General features: G+C 62.1%; 1 protein-coding gene across 2 annotated transcripts in view; it reads left to right on the forward strand.

The window, feature by feature from the left end:
• Positions 1 to 18,907, forward strand: part of SND1 (staphylococcal nuclease and tudor domain containing 1) — a 75,380-nt gene that overhangs the window by 9,334 nt on the left and 47,139 nt on the right. For both annotated transcript variants that reach the window (XM_054632071.2, XM_077179347.1), the window contains 7 exons: positions 187 to 265; positions 1,726 to 1,886; positions 1,983 to 2,074; positions 3,175 to 3,330; positions 4,092 to 4,198; positions 4,785 to 4,875; positions 12,716 to 12,829. In XM_054632071.2, the coding sequence (XP_054488046.2) occupies positions 187 to 265; positions 1,726 to 1,886; positions 1,983 to 2,074; positions 3,175 to 3,330; positions 4,092 to 4,198; positions 4,785 to 4,875; positions 12,716 to 12,829 (800 nt within the window). The remainder of the gene's footprint in view (positions 1 to 186; positions 266 to 1,725; positions 1,887 to 1,982; positions 2,075 to 3,174; positions 3,331 to 4,091; positions 4,199 to 4,784; positions 4,876 to 12,715; positions 12,830 to 18,907) is intronic.

The raw sequence follows: 18,907 nt of genomic DNA on the forward strand, positions 1-18,907 counted from the left end.
CAGCCTCAGGGTGGAATCAGCAGGAATTTACCCATGGAAAGGGGCTCGGGGAGCCCAGGGAGCCCAGGCTGTGTTGCCAGGGGAGCTCCGGGGTTGTTGCAGCACTGCTTACCTGGGATTCTGGGAATGCTGCCCCATTCCCGTGTCCCTCTGTCTCCTCTCACCTCTGCTCCTCTCCTCTCTCAGACACCAGTGGTGAGAACATTGCTGAGTCCCTGGTGGCCGAAGGACTGGCGTCCCGGCGGGAGGGCATCCGAGCCAACAAGTGCGTGCTGATCCCATCCCGATCCTGATCCTGATCCCAATCCTGATCCCAATCCTGATCCCATCCTGATCCCATCCTGATTCTGATCCCATCCTGATCCTGATCCCATCCTGATCCCATCCTGATCCCAATCCTGATCCCATCCTGATCCTGATCCCATCCTGATCCCAATCCCAATCCTGATCCTGATCCCATTCTGATCCTGATCACAATCCCAATCCTGATCCCATCCTGATCCTGATCCTGATCCTGATCCCATCCCGATCCTGATCCCATCCTGATCCTGATCCCATCCTGATCCTGATCCCAATCCCAATCCTGATCCTGATCTCGATCCTGATCCTGATCCCAATCCCAATCCCAATCCCAATCCCGATCCCGATCCTGATCCCATCCTGATCCCAATCCCAATCCCAATCCTGATCCTGATCCTGATCCCATCCTGATCCCAATCCCAATCCCAATCCTGATCCTGATCCTGATCCCATCCCCATCCTGATCCCGATCCCAGGCTGGTGCTCAGGCATGGAGCCCCTGGATCCCTCAGCTGCAGGGGCCAAGCCCTGCTCCTCGGCTCCTGAGGTGCCCACATCCCTTGGGCTTTGGGGCTGTGCAGGGGCTGGCAGGGGCTGCCTCCTTTCCTGGGATGCAGAGGCACCTGGGCTGTGGAGCAGAGACTCTCTGGGAGCCTCCAAAGTCACTCCTGGGGTGGGGTTGAGTCCCCTTCATTCCCAGTGGAGAGGAGGTGCTGGGACATGGCTGGTGCTGGATCTGGCTGGGTGATCCCTGTGCCAGCAGAGCCGAGGCTTTTCCTGGGCTCCCTCACATCCTGGGGCGTTGGAGAGGGCTGCAGCTGTGGGGACAGGATCCATTCTAGATGGGAATGGTGCAGGATGCTTCCAGGGCAGGGTCAGCCTCCTTTGTGGGGTCACGGAGTCCTGGAATGGGTCGGGTGGGAAGGGACCCCAGAGCCCCCCAGTGCCACCATGGCAGGGCCACCTCCCACTGTCCCAGGCTGCTCCAGCCCCAGTGTCCAGCCTGGCCTTGGGCACTGCCAGGGATGCAGGGGCAGCCCCAGCTGCTCTGTTCAATATCCCCGAGTTTGTTGTGGCAGGACTGGTGCCAGGGCTGGGAGGGAGTTGTGGGCACTTTGGTGGCCCCTCAATGGCTGCCTGTGCGTGCAGGGCCGGGCTGATCCCTGGAATCCCATGGAATCCCATGGAATGTGCCTTCCCTGCTCTCCCAGCCTTGCTCTGCCCTGCTGGGAGCTGGGAACGCTGCTGCCTCCCCCCGTGGTGCCCAGAGCAGCCTCTGGAGGGGTTCCCGGGCTCTCCTCCCCATCCATGGCAGGAGAGGCGCTTCCCGCTGCATTCCCACTGGGATGGGCGGTGGGAGGAGCCGCGTTGGGTCGGGCGGGGATGGCCCCGGAGGCTGCGGGGCTGAGTGCGGCGTGCCCTTAGCCCCGAGCAGAGCCGGCTGGCCGAGCTGGAGGAGCAGGCCCGCAGCGCCAAGAAGGGCATGTGGAGCGAGGGCACGGGCTCGCACACCGTGCGCGACCTCAAGTACACCCTGGAGAACCCCCGGCACTTCGTGGACTCCCTGCACCAGAAACCCGTCAATGGTAAGGGTGTCCTTGTGTCCCTGTGTCCCCCTGTCTCCGTGTCCCCATGTCCCGTGTCCCCAGCCCAGTGGGCTGAGCTCCGGTGTCACTCTGCAGCCATCATCGAGCACGTGCGGGACGGCAGCGTGGTGAGGGCCCTGCTCCTGCCCGACTTCTACCTGGTCACCGTCATGCTCTCGGGGATCAAGGTGAGCCCCTTTCCTCTGCCCCATTCCCGCTGCCCCATTCCCACTGCCCAATTCCCCTTGCTCAGTTCTCGCTGCCCAATTCCCACTGTCACATTCCCTCTGCCTATTTCTTTCCCTGTCCGACCTCCTTGGCACCTGCAGCTCTCTGGGTCCCAGGCTGCAGCAGGGAGGGGTGGAGGGACATCCTTGTCACCTGCTGCACCTGCGGTACCAGGCTGGGAGCAGCCCGAGGTGTCACCGTGGGGTGGGGACAGGTGTGGCTTGGGTGGGGCTGTCAGACACCCTGGTCAGGATTGTGCTGGGAGTTCACGGGATCCCGGGATCCCTGAGGCTGGAAAAGCCTTCCCAGCCCATCCAGTCCCAGCTGTGCCCAATGCCCACCCTGTCCCCAGCCCAGAGCCCTGAGTGCCACCTCCAGGAATTCCTTGAACTCCGTGGGCAGCCCCTTCCAATGTCTGATCACCCTTCCCATGGAGAAATTCCTGCTGTTGTCCAAGTTCAAAGAACCACAGACTTGTTTGTGTGGGAAGGGACCTCAGAGCCCCTGCAGTGCCCCCCCTGCCATGGCAGGGACACCTCCCACTGTCCCAGGCTGCTCCAGCCCCAGTGTCCAGCCTGGCCTTGGGCACTGCCAGGGATGCAGGGGCAGCCCCAGCTGCTCTGGCAATTCCAGCCCAGCCAGGAATTCCTCATTGCCAAGGTCCCATCCATGGCTGCCCTCTGGCACTGGGAGCCATTCCCTGGGTGCTGTCCCTGCAGGCCTTGTCCCCAGTCCCTCTGCAGCTCTCCTGGAGCCCCTTCAGGCCCTGCCAGGGGCTCTGAGCTCTCCCTGGATCCTTCTCCTCTCCAGGCTGGGCAGTCCCAGCTCTCCCAGCCTGGATCCCTGGGAACTGAGGGGCTCCAGCCCTGCAGCAGCTCCAGGTCCCTGTCCAGGGGTCTCCTGAGCTGGAGTCGGTCCCTGTTTCCCAGGGCAGCCATAGGGCTCTGTCCTGACACAAAATCCCCAATTTCAGTCCCCAAAACGCCCCTGGAGCCAGGGAATGGGGGCAGCCTGAGGTTTTGGGTCCATCCCATGCCCTGACTGTCCCCGTGTCCTGCAGTGTCCCACCTTCAAGCGCGAGGCTGACTCCGAGGTCCCAGAGCCGTTCGCGGCCGAAGCCAAATTCTTCACGGAGTCACGGCTGCTCCAGAGGGATGTGCAGATTGTCCTGGAGAGCTGCCACAACCAGAACATCCTGGGCACCATCCTGCACCCGGTGAGAGCTGGCACGGGCTGGCTCCGGGGCCTGGGGACGCTCTGGGGGTCACAGGCTGCTCCCAGTGGGGGAACCGGGACTTGGGTGGGTTTGGGACATCCTGGTCTGTGAGGAGGGCAGAGCCTGTGGGTGGCACTGGGATTTGTGGGTGGGTTTGGGACATCCTGGTCTGTGTGAGGAGGGCAGAGCCTGTGGGTGGCACTGGGATTTGTGGGTGGGTTTGGGATATCCTGGTCTGCATGAAGAGGGCAGAGCCTGTGGGTGTCACTGGGATTTGTGGGTGGGTTTGGGATATCCTGGTCTGCATGAAGAGGGCAGAGCCTGTGGGTGTCACTGGGATTTGTGGGCTCTTTCCTGGTGGGTTTGGGATATCCTGGTCTGTGAGGAGGGCAGAGCCCGGGGGTGTCACTGGGATTTGTGGGTGGGTTTGGGACATCCTGGTCCATGTGAGGAGGGCAGAGCCTGTGGGTGGCGCTGGGATTCATGGGCTGTTTCCCGGTGGGTTTGGGATATCCTGGTCCATGTGAGGAGGGCAGAGCCCGGGGGTGTCACTGGGATTTGTGGGTTGGTTTGGGATATCCTGATCCGCGTGAGGAGGGCAGAGCCCGGGGGTGTCACTGGTGAGGTCTCCAGTAGCACTGGGAGCTCAGGGGACATTGAAGGGGCTGTGCAGGTCCCCCAGAGCAGGGCCAGGGCCAGGGGGGTTCCTGCTGAGCCTGGGGGGATCCTGCTGACCCCGAGCCCTCTCCTGCTCCCTGCAGAACGGGAACATCACGGAGCTGCTGCTGAAGGAGGGCTTTGCCCGCTGTGTGGATTGGTCCATCGCCGTCTACACCCGCGGTGCCGACAAACTGCGCGCGGCCGAGAGGTGGGATGGGGACCCTGCTGATCCCTCTGCTCCCTCGGTTCCCTCTTCTCCTGCTGCTCCCAGCTGATCCCTGTGCTCCCTCTGTGCTCCCTCTGATCCCTCTGATCCCACTACTCCCAGTGCTCCTGCTAATCCCACTGTTATCAGTGCTCCCAGCTCATCCCGGTGTTATCATTGCCCCCATTGCTCCCTGCTGATCCCGTCTGCTCCTACTGTTCCCACTCCTCCCAGCTGATCCCTCTGATCCTAGTGCTCCCAACTGATCCTACTGCTCCCACTGCTCCCAGCTGATCCCAGTGCTCCTGCTGATCCCACTGTTCCCATTGCTCTCTGCTGATCCCGCTGATCCCATCTGCTCCCACTGTTAGCACTGCACACAGCTGATCCCAGCTGATCCCACTGCTCCCAGCTGCATCCATGGGGTGCCCAGAGTGACTCCAGCCCCCCCCCCCAGCCCCATGTGGCTGATCTGGGGTGGGATTGATGGGATCTCCCCTCCATCTCTCCCGGGTGCTTTGCTGGGAGTGCCACCCCTGGCACGTCCAGGTGTCCCAGCCCTGATGTCCCACTGTCCCCACCCCGCCAGGTTTGCCAAGGAGCGCAAGCTGAGGATCTGGAGGGATTACGTGGCCCCCACGGCAAACCTGGATCAGAAGGACAAACAGTTTGTGGCCAAGGTGAGCGGGGCTGGGAAGGGACATTTGGGGACCAGGGGCACAGCATGGGGTGCCCAGCTACCAGTCTGGCCTCTCCATGGGTTTGCACAAACCCCAGAGGGATTTCCCTGGACTGGATCACGGCCGTGGATCCCAGGGTGCTCTGGGATCCCCAGCAGGGCTGCAGTGGGAAGAGGTGCCAGGAGAAGGGAGGGAGCCCTGAGAGAGAGAGAGAGGGGCTTTGGTTTGTGGGCATGGACTGGGGGTGTCCTGGCACCTCACTCTGGTCAGGTGGGGCCACGGGGATGGGATTGCATCTCAACTGATTCCTGATCCTCCTGGGGAATGGCTGCCCCATGGATCAATTCCTGATCCTCCCAGGGATTGGCTGCCCCATGGATAAATTCCTGATCCTTCCAGGGAATGGCTGCCCCATGGATCAATTCCCAGTGTTCCCAGGGGATTGGCTGCCCCATGGATCAATTCCTGATCCTCCCAGGGAATGGCTGCCCCATGTATTGGTTTCCACTTCTCCCAAAGGCTGGAGATGCTGCTGAGCCCCTCTCCTGGTGGGTGTGGTGTGTTCCCTGCCCCTGGGTGCCCGGCAATCCCTGCCCATGGATGCCCTGGCAATCCTTGCCCATGGATGCCCTGGCAATCCCTGCCCATGGATGCCCAGCAATCCCTGCCCATGGGTGCCCAGCAATCCCTGCCCATGGATGCCCGGCAATCCCTGCCCATGGATGCCCGGCAATCCCTGCCCATGGAAGCCCTGGCAATCCCTGCCCCTGGATGCCCTGGCAATCCCCGCCCATGGGTGCCCTGGCAATCCCTGCCCATGGATGCCCTGGCAATCCCTGCCCATGGGTGCCCTGGCAATCCCTGCCCATGGGTGCCCTGGCAATCCCCGCCCATGGGTGCCCTGGCAATCCCCGCCCATGGGTGCCCTGGCAATCCCCGCCCATGGGTGCCCTGGCAATCCCTGCCCCTGGGTGCCCGGCAATCTCTGCCCATGGGTGCCCTGGCAATCCCTGCCCATGGAAGCCCGGCAATCCCTGCCCATGGATGCCCTGGCAATCCCTGCCCATGGAAGCCCTGGCAATCCCTGCCCATGGGTGCCCAGCAATCCCTGCCCATGGATGCCCAGCAATCCCTGCCCATGGATGCCCGGCAATCCCTGCCCATGGAAGCCCTGGCAATCCCTGCCCATGGATGCCCAGCAATCCCTGCCCATGGATGCCCTGGCAATCCCTGCCCATGGATGCCCTGGCAATCCCTGCCCATGGATGCCCAGCAATCCCTGCCCATGGATGCCCTGGCAATCCCTGCCCATGGATGCCCGGCAATCCCTGCCCATGGATGCCCGGCCATCCCTATCCCAGCACAGATCCAGGGGCACAGCGGTGCCGGAGGGAGGTGAAGCAGCGCAGGCCGGTCCCGGTGGGATGCGGGAGCTGCGGGATCCGGGCAGGGCCGGGCAGGATCCGTGGCATCGGCCCCACTAGATGGAGCTGCCGCCTCGCCCAGGCAGCGGCCGCGGCTCCCGAGCCGCTGGAATTTCCCTGGGAATGGGCAGCAGCCACATTTCTTGGAAAGTCGGCCTGGTCCCTGCGCAGGGTCGGATCCTTCCGGCTGCTCCGGTCCTGCCGGGATCGGGATTGTGTCCGAGCAACCTGGCCTCACCTGGGTGCTCCTGGGGGGATACAGGAGTGGGATCAAGCCTGGCAGATCCTGGGGAAAAGCAGGGATGGGATCAACCTGGCACCTCCTTGGAAAAGCAGGAATGGGATCAAGCCTGGCAGATCCTGGCGGGGAATGCAGGAATGGGATCAAACCTGACAGCTCCTGGGGAAAAACAGGAATGGGATCAAACCTGGCAGATCCTGGGGAAAAACAGGAATGGGATCAAACCTGACAGATCCTGGTGGGGAATGCAGGAACGGGATCAAGCCTGGCAGATCCTGTGGAGGGATACAGGAATGGAATCAAGCCTTGGCAGCTCCTTGGAAAAGCAGGAATGGGATCAAGCCTGGCAGATCCTGGGGAATGCAGGAATGGGATCAAGCCTTTGCAGACCCTGGGGGTCTCTTGGATGCTGGGGGTTGACTGGAGCAGAGATGGAAAAGCTCTGGAGCTGCCAGGACAGCCAGGAGCTCCTGTAGCTGCTCAGAGCTGATCCCTGTGGCAGTGCTGGCTTGTGGCCTCTGGGATGAGGTTGGGAATGGCTCCTGTGCTTGCTCCGGGGCTCAAATGTGGCTGGGACAGGAGCAGAGCTCCCCAAAACCTGCCCAAACCAGGGAGGGTGTGCTGGGCATTCCCTGTGGGAGCAGTGCAGGGACACCGAGCTCGGAGGGGCTCCGGGAGGCCGGAATTGAGAGCCCATCCCTCGGGATGAGGACGTGGCTGTCCCCTCCCCTCCCCTCCCCGTGGCGGTGACAAATGGCACCTGGGCAGGTGTCCCGTGGGCACAGCAGGGCCGCGTGCCGGCGCTGGAACGCTGGGAAGCGCCGCTGGCAGCGGCTGCCACCGGAGCTGTGCCAGGAGCTGTGCCAGGAGCTGTGCCAGGAGCTGTGCCAGGAGCTGTGCCAGGAGCTGTGCCAGGGCCGTCAGTCACGCTCCGCTCAGCTGCTGGAGGGGGCGGCTGGATGCTCCCGGCGCTTCCAACACGCCGTGATTCTGTGGGATAGCAGCAGGGGGACCCCCCAGGCTCTGGAAGGGGATGTCCGGGGTGGCTTTGGGGTCAGCAGCATCTCGCCCCCATCCCCAGGAGTGGTGGGGATCCAGCTTTCCCTGGGGAATGGTGGGCACTGGCCCCCGGCGCTGTGGAGTGGGATCCCCGTGGGTTGGGGGGCAGAGTTTGCAGGATGCCCCCAATTCCCCGGCTCTGCGGGGTCCCTGGGAGCCCCCAAAGGCAGCAAACACCGTGTCCTGCTTTTCGGGGAGGAGACTGGAATTTCTCCGCCTGTTGGGTCGCTCCTGCTCTTCGCACGGGGCTCTGGAATTTGGCCTTTGGCAGCCGCAGCGCCCCCGCATTTCGGTGTCACTTTGGGGGCTTTTTTGTCTTTTTGCCCTCGCCCGGAATCGCAGGCGGCAGGGAGAAGGAGGGCAGATGCCTGCATGGCCGCGGGGCCCGCAGCTGGGCACGTGTCCCGCTCCCGGGGCTCGGCCCGTGCCGGTGCCGGTGCCGGGTTCGGGCACGGAGCGGGCAGGCAGGGATGGCGCCGCAGCCGCCTCCGTGCTCGGCACAGCGGGGCTCGTTCGCAGCGGCAGAGCTGACGCAGGAGCTGCTGGAAGGGGCTGCGAGGGGAGGGGGAGGAGGAGGAGGAGGAGGAGGAAGATCCCAACCTGCCTTTGCACCGTTGATCAACCGCGGCAAATCGGCTCCGGCTAATTTTGGCTGCGGCTGCTGGCGCTGGGCTGGGCTGGGCTGGGGGAGCAGGGGAGGCTCAGCCTCTCTTGTGGGGCTGGTGCTGGTGAGGGGCGAGGAGAAAGCAGAGGAAGGGAAATGTCAAAGGGGCTGGAGGCTCTCTCCCGAAATCCCTACGTCAGCTGGTCTGGGAGCAGCGGGATTTGGGACACGCTGCGGAGCCGTGCCTGCGCTGGGCTGGGCTGCGCTGGGCTGGGAGCCATCCTCTGCAGGGGGGGCTGCGGCAGCGCGGGCTGGGGGGCTCCAGCAGCCCCGGGCCGTGTCCCGCCCCTGCTCCCGCCCTGCCACGCTCCTGAGCCCGGCCCGGCTCCTCTGATCCTGGCTTTCAGTCCCTTTGCTGGGAGCTCTGGTCGCGGCCAAATCATCCCAGAGCTCGGGGGGATGTGCCAGAGCCGAGCCTGGGAGCTGCTCCTGAGCTGAGCTGAGTGCCAGACCCTGCCAAAACCCCTCTAAAGGACATTTTTGGGTGGGGGGACACTCGAGCAACTCCTGGTGCTGGGCTCTGGCTCCCCAAGTGCCACCGTCCTTGTTGGGGTGCAGGAGGTCGCCCTCAGCTTTGGGGATGCTCCCTGTGCATCCCAAGAGTGGATGCTGTCCTGGGACGGGGATGCTGTCCTAGGAGCACAGCAGTCAGGAGCTTTGGGAGTGGGGACATGTCCCCATGGTCCCCAGGCATGGGGGTCCTTGTCCTCCCCAGCTCCCAGGGAAACCATCCCTAAACGTGGAATCCCAGCACCCTGAGGTCACATCCCAGCCCCTCAGTGTCACCTCCCAGCACCCCAGGGTCACATCCCGGCACCCTGAGGTCACATCCCAGCACCCCAATGTCACATCACAGCACCCCAGGGTCACATCACAGCACCCCAGTGTCACATCCTGGCACCCCAGGGTCACATCCCAGCACCCCAAGGTCCCTGGATCTCAGCCCTGTGGCTGCTCTGTGTCTATCCCTGCCTGTTCCTATGGATTGGGATCAGCATTTGGAATCAGCTGCACCTTTAGGGCACGTCCCCTATGTTTTTGGGGTAGGGTCCTGCTGCCAGACTGCTGGGAAGGGTGGAATTTCCAATTCTCAGATGAAGAGCTGCTTCCCTTTGCTGCTTCCTCCTCCTCCTCCTCCCCGGGCTGGTACTGGCTCTGGGTCTGTGCCATCCCTGCCCAGGGCACCCAGACTGGGAGGTTTTGTGTCCTGTTCTGATCCCAAATCTCCCTCCCTGTGTGCCCCCAGTACTGGGGACAAGCAGAGCCCGGGGTGGAAAACTGGAGGCTTTGCTGGGCCCAACTCTTGCAGTGAGGAAAAAAATCTTCCTGATAAATGTGGACAAGGGAGGGCTGCGAGCCCCGTGCCCTGGAGCGGTGATGGGACGGGGGTGACCGGGCTGGCCGGTTCCACAGGGACATTCCAGAGCTGCCCTCCCTGCTCCCAGCCCGGGGGACGTGGGAAGCAGCAGCCGGAGCGTGCTGGCTCTGCAAGAAACAGCTGCAGAGCTTTAAAAAAATAATCCTTCCAATCCCGTTATCAAAGGGCCTCTCGCAGGCAGGAGAAGCCACAATAAATATTGGATAAGGGAAGTGGCTGCAGCGGGCTGGCAACGTGGGGGGAGACAAAAGCCCCGGCCCCGGGGCGGCGCTGAGCCGCCCGTTCTGTCACCGTTCTGTCACCGTTCTGTCACCGTGTCACCCCCTGTGACCCTCCTGCCCTCCCTGCAGCTCCAGCAGAGCAGGGAGTGGCTGCCCAGGGAGGGTGGGCACCTGGGCGTGCCCCTTGTGCCACCCTGCTCTGTCCTGCCTGGGACTGGCATCCCGTGGGAGCCCTGGCCCTGTGTCCCGTGTCCCTTGTCCTGCTGTGTCCCTTGTCCTCCAGCATCCCATATCCTGCTGCATCCCATGTCCTGCAGGGACCCTTTGTAACTGGGTCAGGGCCCTGCAGGGACCCTGGAGGTCCCTCTTGGCTCCTGCTGCCACCCAGCTCTGTCCTGCCTGGGAGACACGATGTCCCTGCTCCAGGTGCCGTGTCCTGCTGCATCCTGTGTCCTACATCTGTGTCCTGCTGCAAGTCCTGCTGTATCCCATCATCTGCTCCATCCGTGTCCTGCTGCCTCCTGTATCCTACATCTGTGTCCAGCTGCATCTTATGCCCTGCTGCATCCCATGTCCTACATCCCATATCCTGCTACATCCTGTATCCTGCTTCATCCTGTATCCTGCTGCATCCCATATTCTGCTACACCCATGTCCTGCTGCATCCCATGCCCTGCTTCATCCATGTCCTGCTGCATCCCATGTCCTGCTTCATCCTGTGTCTTGCTACATACATGTGCTGCTGCATCCTGTGTCCTGCTGAATCCCATGTCCTACATCCTGTATCCTGCTGCATCCCGTGTCCTGCTACATCCATGTGCTCCTGCATCCCGTGTCCTACATCCTGTATTCTGCTTCGTCCCATGTCCTGCTGCATCCCATATTCTGCTACATCCTGTATCCTGCTGCATCCCATATTCTGCTTCATCCCGTGTCCTGCTGCATCCTGTGTCCTGCTACATCCATGTGCTCCTGCATCCCGTCCTACATCCTCTATTCTGTTTCATCCCATGTCCTGCTTCATCCTGTACCCTGCTGCATGCATGTGCTGTTACATCCTGTGTCGTACTGAATCCCATGTCCTGCTGCATCCCATGTCCTACACCCTGTATCCTGCTTCATCCCATGTCCTGCTTCATCCTGTATTCTGATTTATCCTGTGTCCTGCTACATCCATGTTCTGCTACATCCATGTGCTCCTGCATCCCGTGTCCTGCATCCCGTGTCCTGCTGCATCCATGTGCTGCTATCTGCATCCCGTGTCCTGCTGCATCCATGTGCTGCTATCTGCATCCCGTGTCCTGCATCCCCTCTCAGCCGGCTCAGCCCCCCTGTGCGGGCTCTGGGGAGTCGCTGCTGCCGGGGAGGGGCGCTGGGGGCCGGAGGGGCCGGGCCCGTCCCCGCTGCCGCTCCCGCACGGATCGGGGCCGCGCCGCCGGGAGCCGCTGGCCGGCTGCTGCCTCCTGCTGCCAGGGAACAAATGAGATGTGACCGCGGCTCCCGCGGCTCCCGCGGCTCCCGGGGAAGCATGTGCTGGATGTGTAATGGAGCGCGGGATCTGCCCCCGGAGCTGACCCGCAGCGGCCCTGGCTGCGGCAGCTCCGCTTCGCATCCCGCTTTTCCCAAGTCTTGGGCGGCAGGAAGGAGAGAGGCCGCTCCCTCCTCGCCCCTGGATGCCCTGGAGCGTGAGATTGGATTACTCCACTTGGCAGGCACACGGCTTTGGGCTGCTCCTGCCGAGGAAACATCCAGGAGCTGCGAGCCGGGAGAGGCCGGGACGTTCCCGGGGGCTTTGCTGTGCCCTGTGGTGTCTGCTCAGATCAGAATTCCTTAAATCCTGCTCTCCCTCTGGCCCAGCACGCTGGGAGGAGTGGGTGTGATTGCAGGGCAAAGAGGGCTGGAGTGGGCTCAGCTCCTGCCTCCCCCCGTGGCTCCAGGCATGTGTGGGATCAGGATCCTGCTGGATAAGCAGCAGTGGGAGCCTTTTGGACTGGGGGGACTGGGCTGTGCTGGGAGCAGGCAGGGGAAGGTTCCTGTCCTGCCACTGGGAATATGCAGCACTCTACTGAGCTGGGCTGGAGAACTGGGACTGTTAAACCCCTGTGTCCTGAGCCCCACTGGGATCCTCCTGCCCCCTCTGCCTGGAGCCAGGCTGGGAGAGCTGGGAATGCCCAGCCTGGAGAGAGAAAGGGTCCAGGGAGAGCTCAGAGCCCCTGGCAGGGCCTGAAGGGGCTCTAGGAGAGCTGCAGAGGGACTGAGGACAAGGCCTGCAGGGACAGCACCCAGGGAATGGCTCCCAGTGCCAGAGGGCAGTCAGGGATGGGACCTTGGCAATGAGGAATTCCTGGCTGGGCTGGGATTGCCAGAGCAGCTGGGGCTGCCCCTGCATCCCTGCAATGTCCAAGGCCAGGCTGGAGCAGCCTGGGACAGTGGGAGGTGTCCCTGCCATGGCAGGGGTGGCACTGCAGGGGCTCTGAAGTCCCTTCCCACCCAAACCATTCCAGGATTCCCTGACTGTGTGATCCTGATTATTTTGCTCCCACCACGGGCTGTCCTGGCTCTCTCCTCCCCGAGCATCATCCCTTGTCCAGTGTCCAGCTGCTGCTCCTGCCCCTCTGGAATTGCCTCTGGAATGGAACCCAGGGGGCTGAGCCCTAGCACAGGACACACACGGCTGGCAGTGCCCTGGTGTGCCACGTGTCACCGTGCCAGGAGCCACATTCCCCCGGTGACAGCCAGGCTGGGGCTGGGGTTGCTCGCTGTGCTGGGGATGGCAGTCAGGGTGGCAGGGCCGGTGTCACGGTGGCACCTGGCCCTCGGTGTCCCCATGCTCAGCTCTGTCTCTGTCCCCAGGTGATGCAGGTGCTCAACGCTGACGCCATCGTGGTGAAGCTCAACTCCGGGGACCACAAAACCATTCACCTGTCCAGCATCCGGCCACCACGGCTCGAGGGGGACAGCACCCAGGTGACACCGCGGGGACAGCGCCCGGGGAGGGGACAGCGCCTGGGGACACTGGGGACAGGGAGGGGACAGCGCCTGGGGACACTGCGGGGACAGCGCCTGGGGACACTGGGGACAGGGAGGGGACAGTGCCTGGGGACACTGTGGGGACAGGGAGGGGACAGTGCCTGGGGACACTGCAGGGACAGCGCCTGGGGACACTGCGGGGACAGGGAGGGGATGGGAGCAGGGTGGGAAAGGGCCGGGCAGGGGGCAGGGTGGGTTCTGTGTGGATCCCCCCTCCCATGGGGCTCCTGCTCCCTCTGGGATGCCCGTGCCCCCTTTCCCTTCCTGCGGGAGCCCATCCCATGGGATGCAGGAGGCCTGGGAAGGGCTGGAGCATGCACTGGTGGCTGCAAGGAGACAAATCCGTCCCTCTTCTCCTGCCTCAGTTTCCCCTCTGTTCTGTGGGCACTCCCGGCCGGGGGTGTGGGATGTTCCTTAGGGATACCTGTGCCTGTGGCCTCGTGCCCTTGTGTCCCCATCTGTGGGGCAGGCACAGGACGCTGCACAGCTGCTCCTGAGGGGGTGAATCCTCGGTTTTCCTTCCCCTGGGCCGTGGGGCTGGCTGGGCTCTGGGAGCTCCCCACCCCAGAGGAGCAGCTGCTGTGTCCTGGGCTCCGAGGGACGCCAGGGCCGGCTCGTGACCGGCGGCTCAGGATCGATGGGTTCCTGGCAGGCTCTGGAACGTTGGGAAGGGCTGGAAAAGTCACATTGTTCCTGCACAGCTTGGTCCCTGCTCTCTGTGTTTGAGCTCTCTCAAGCCCGCGCCGCTGGAGCCGGATCCGAGCGCGCGGCAGGGACATGAAAGCGCTGGGATGAGCTGGGGTTGGGCACGGGGAGCGCCCTTGACCCCGCTCAGAGCTGGGCTGGGAAACAGGACATGGCCCTGGTGTGTGTGCAGCATATGCTGAGAGCCCTCGGCCCTGCTCAGAGCTCCAGAGCTGGGCTGGGAATCAGGACATGGCCCTGGTGTGTGTGCAGCACATGCTGAGAGCCCTTGGCCCTGCTCAGAGCTCTGGGGCTGGACTGGGAGTGGGGATCAGTGCCTGTGTCACACACAGAGTGTCCCTGACTGTGCCCAGAGCTCTGGGGCTGTGCAGGATGAGGGATCAGTGCCTGTGTCACACACAGAGTGTCCCTGACTGTGCCCAGAGCTTTGGGGCTGTGCAGGATGAGGGATCAGCCCGTGTCACACACAGAGTGTCCCTGACTGTGCCCAGAGCTCAGTGCTGTGCTGGAAACTGGGGTAAGGGATAAGTCCCTGTGTCACAGAGTCTCCCTCATCCCCTCACTGCTCCAGAGCTGCTGCAGGAGTTGGGATGAGGGATTGATTCCTGTGTTACACAGAGGCTCCTTGACCCTGCTTACAGCTTTGGAGCTGTTCCAGAAACTGGAATGAGGGATTGATCCCTCTTCACAGAGTCTCCATCCCACTCGGAGCTCTGGAGCTGCTCCGGGAGCCAGGATGTGGCTCCGATCCCTGTGTCCCTTTCTGGGACAGTGGTGGGGGTGCAGAGATGGGCATTTCCTGCCGTCTCTTGGTGATCCCAGTCCAGCAGGGGCTCCTCAGGGCAGGGATTTTTATCCCCATGCTGGTGCTGTTCCCTCTGTTTCTGCGTTCCCTCCATGGCTGATGCACTTGGAGCTGTGGCATCACAGAGCTCCCGAGACCCTCGGAGCGCCTGCCTTGTTCCTGGCACATCCCTCCTCCTCCTCCTCCTCCCCCAGCGCCTCTGGAGATGCTGGGAAGGCTCCTGGGAAGGCTCCTGCCTGTGCACACGAGGGGGGCCAAGCCAAGATTCCTCCAAACCCACCTTTTCCAGGCTGTTTTCCATCCTGGAGCACCACGGGCCGGCCCGGCCGTGCCGGTGGGCGACGGCTCCCGAGGTGACCCCGCGTTGCTGTGGGAACGGGAATTTGGAAATTCCTGCCTCCTGCACGCCGCCTTGCTCTGGCCACACGGAGCTATGGATGCCTTCCCAGATCGCCTCTTGCTGCTGCTCCTCTGGCACGGGCACGGCGGGGCCGGGAGCTGCCGCGAGCCGGGGAGCAGCGGGATCCCCTCGGAGCAGCCACAGTCTCCAAGGAGACTGCGGAAAGGCAGCGCCCACCTGCCCGCCTGCCGCCGGGCGGATCCGCTGGAAATCCTCCGGGATCGGCCCCGGAACCGCGCGGCGCTCCGCTCCTCCCGAACCCTGGGGCTCCGGGGGCCCTGCAGCGTGGGGTCTGTGTCCCCGAGGCTGGGCTGTCCCTGTGCATCCCAGCACCCCAGGGTCACATCCCAGCACCCCAGGGTCACATCCCAGCACCCCAAAGTCACATCCCAGCCCCTCAGTGTCACATCCCAGCACCCCAGTGTCACCTCCCAGGCCCAATGTCACATCCCAGCACCCCAAAGTCACATCCCAGCCCCTCAGTGTCACATCCCAGCACCCCAGGGTCATCTCCTGGCACCCCAATGTCACATCCCAGCCCCCCAATGTCACATCCTGGCACCCCAGGGTCACCTCCCATCCCCTCAGTGTTACATCCCAGCACCCTGAGGTCCCCAGATCTCAGCCCTGTGGCTGCTCAATGTCTGTTCCCATGGACTGGGATCCGCATTTGGAATCAGCTGCACCTTTAGGGCACATCCAGGGGTTGTGGGGGTCGAGTTGTGCTGCCAGACCCCCCCCAGAAAGGTGGAATTTCCAGTCCTTAGAGGAAGAGCTGCTTCCTTCTGCTTCCTCTGCTTCCTCCTCCTCCTCCTCCTCGGGCTGATCCTGGCTCCTGTTTGTGTCAGCCCTGCCTGGGGCATCCAGACTGGGAGGTTTTGTGTCCTGTACTGGTCCCAGTTCTGCCCCACCAGGGTCTCCCTGAGGTCCCTCTGGCCTGGGATGCTCCCGTTAAATCCAATTATTTCTCCCTGGGTTTCATACTTCCGTGGCTCCGTCATGTTTCCATCCCTGGTGCTGTCATTAATTACCTGGCAGTGCAATTAATGATGGGTTTGCGTCTCCCTTCCACACCAGCAGTTAAAATTATGGAAAAAACATCCAAGAATTCCACAAGGGATCAAACCCACCCTTGCTGGGGCTCAGGGTGGGGACCCCCATCCCAGCTGCCATTCCAGAGGTGGATCTGGAGCTCAGGGAGTGTGGACACATCTGTTTATGGATCAAATATCAGCATGGACATCTCTCTGTGGAATGTGTCAGGATTTACAGAACATCCACAGGAATATTTATAACATCTGAGCATTTATTGAAAATCCACCTGTGGAGGGGCTTGGGTTCTGCTCCAAGGGAACAGGGACAGGAGGAGAGGGAACGGCCTCAGGCTGGGCCAGGGGAGCCTTAGGGTGGAATCAGCAGGAATTTCCCCATGGAAAGGGAGGTCAGGCCTTGGAAGGGGAAATTTGGAGTCCCCATCCCTGGAGGTGTCCAAGGAATTCCTGGATGTGGCATTCAGGGCCCTGGGCTAGGGGCAAGGTGAGGATTGGGCACAGTTTGGACTCAGTGACCTTGCAGGGCTTTCCCAGCCTCAGCAATCCTGGGATCCATATAAATTCTAGGAGCATACACACCTTTATTTAATATAAAATATAAAATGCATAAAATGCAATTCAGGCCTGATTCCAGGCTCCCCTGGAAGGCTTTTCCCCCCAGTGCCCCTTTGAGGGCTCTTGCCAGCCTCTCCTCCCTGCAGGAGCAGGAGCCCCGGGATATCGCAGCTCCGCCGGGAATCCCATCCCGACCTGCCGAGCGCTAATTGCTGCTCCCACGGCTCCGGGTGGAGGAGATGGGAAGTGACAGACGGAAAACGGAGTGTGATGGGATCCTGCAGCCTTTCATCTCCAGCCTTTCATCTCCCAGTGCTGGATGAATCCCGGGAGCGACGGCCGGGAGCGTCCCCAGCGCTCGGCTCTGTCCTGGAACGTCTCGGATCGGGATGGAGATGGATCTCCTGCTGCTCCAGGTGCTGCACTGGTGCTATGAGGTGGGGGAACAGCTGGAAAACCTCACCTGGATGGGTGGAGTCTTCATCAAGGTAGCTGGAAACTCACTGGAATGGCTGGAAAGACTCATTGGAAAGGCTGGAAACCCTTACTGGAATGGCTGGAAACTCACTGGGATGGCTGGAAAATCTCACTGGGATGGCTGGAAAATCTCACTGGAAGGGCTGGAAACTCTGACTGGAATGGCTGGAAACTCACTGGGATATCTGGAATCTCTCTCTGGGAAGTTTGGAATGTCTCCCTTGGAAGGCTGGCTGGAATCTCCGTGGGATGCAGCCCCCATCTGGGGCTATGAACATGGATGCTCCCGTCCCTGGGATGCTCCAGGTGCCTGTGGATTCAGGGAAGCTGTTCCGAGGTGCAGCCAGCGCTCAGCCCTGAACCCTCTGGTGGGGTTTGGGATCCATCCATTTTGGAGATGGATCCATCCTGTTCCCTGGAGCAGTTTGCTGGCCTTGGATCCATCCAGAGGCGGAGCTGAGCCGTGTCTGGCAGTTCCATGGGATGGAGGAAGAGCCAATTCCTGGGAAGAGCAAGGAGGGCTCAGACCTGCTGGATCCAGCTGTGGTGGTTCTGCCTCAGAGCTTCCCTGGGTGTCGGTGCCACCACGGTTCCCAGAGTTTGGGATATTTCCATTCCCTTTTCCAATCACCAGCTCTTTCCCTTGGACAGCCACACTCCAGGCCCCGTCAGCCGCTCCGGCGGAATTTTCTGGATTGCGGCAGTTGCAGCACAAATCTGCTCCAATCCCCAATTTATCTAAATTGATCTCTTAATTGGGAATTCTCTGGAGGAGGGGGAGCCGAGCACATGGATCCTGATTGAACGGGAGGAGCAGGGAACAGGCAGGCTGCTGGGGGTGGGCTGGGAGCCGGGGAGCTGGAACGGGGACAGTGCCCCCGGCCAGAGCAGGGACCTGGAGGCTGCTCCGGGGTTTGGGAGCTTTTGGGAGCCCTGGGAGTGGGATTGGGAGCAGAGGTATCCCAGCTCCTTTCCCAGCTGCTCCAGGACTCCCTGGTCCCACCTGCACAGCCGAGGTCAGGCTGGCACTGCAGGTGTGGGATTTCTCCAGGGATTGTTGGGATGGCCCTGGGACACTTCCAGGTGTCTTTTACAGGGATGCAAAGCTGAGGCTCTCTGGTTTTCCGTGTTTTCCCTGAATGGCAGCTCGTTCCTGTCCCTCTGCCCCACACCAGTGCTGGGCAGGGACCCCAGGCCCCTCTGGCCAGGATTTGGGATGGGAGATCCTGGTGCTCTGCCTGCTCTGGAGCAATGGGAGCTTCCCAGAGCTGCCACCACCCCAGCAGGGAAAAACTGGCAGCACAGGAAAGCTGGAAATGGCTTCAGAAAGAGGGAGAACAGATGGATTTGGGATTGGATTTTTTTTTTTTGCAGCTCTCAGAGGAGCTGCATGCAGGTTCCTTGGCTTTCTGCTGTGATTCCAAAGGCAGGGAGCTGCTGGATCATCCAGGCCCCGCTCCCGTGGGACCCTGGCCACCAGGGATCAGCAATCCCAGCTGGAGTGTGGGACATTCCAGGGTGCTCCTGGAGATGGTGCCTGGTGGGATTCCCGTGGCTGTGTCCGTCTCTCTGGACACTCTGGATCCTGCAGATCCCAGTGACCCCAGGGCTCTGGGGCTCCGGGGTTCCAGTTGCTCTCGGAGGTGCCAGGGTTTGGCTCCTGGATTCGGGATTTTTGTGTGTCAGGAATGTCGTGGTTGCTCGGAGGGGTGGTGGATGTGGCTGCTCATCCTGCCACATTCCAGCAGATTTCAGGGAGCGTTTTACCCACACCCATCCAGGCTGGTGCTTCCTCCTTTCCCTGTGCCTCGCTGGTTCCTGGGATATTTCTGTGGGATTGCAAGAGCTCTGTACCAGCGACCTGCCTGGATCTCTGCCAGTCCTGCTGGAGGCGGGAAGGGCAGGGAATGACCTTGGGGCCAAGGGCAGCCCGGCCCAGCCCCTGGAGCTCAGTTTTTGAGGCTGTTCCAGTTGGATTCATAACCCTGCGGGAGGACTGGGAAAGGAGCTGGGAAAGATCC

Source organism: Agelaius phoeniceus, chromosome 5 (assembly GCF_051311805.1).
Source record: "Agelaius phoeniceus isolate bAgePho1 chromosome 5, bAgePho1.hap1, whole genome shotgun sequence".
NCBI lineage: Eukaryota > Metazoa > Chordata > Aves > Passeriformes > Icteridae > Agelaius > Agelaius phoeniceus.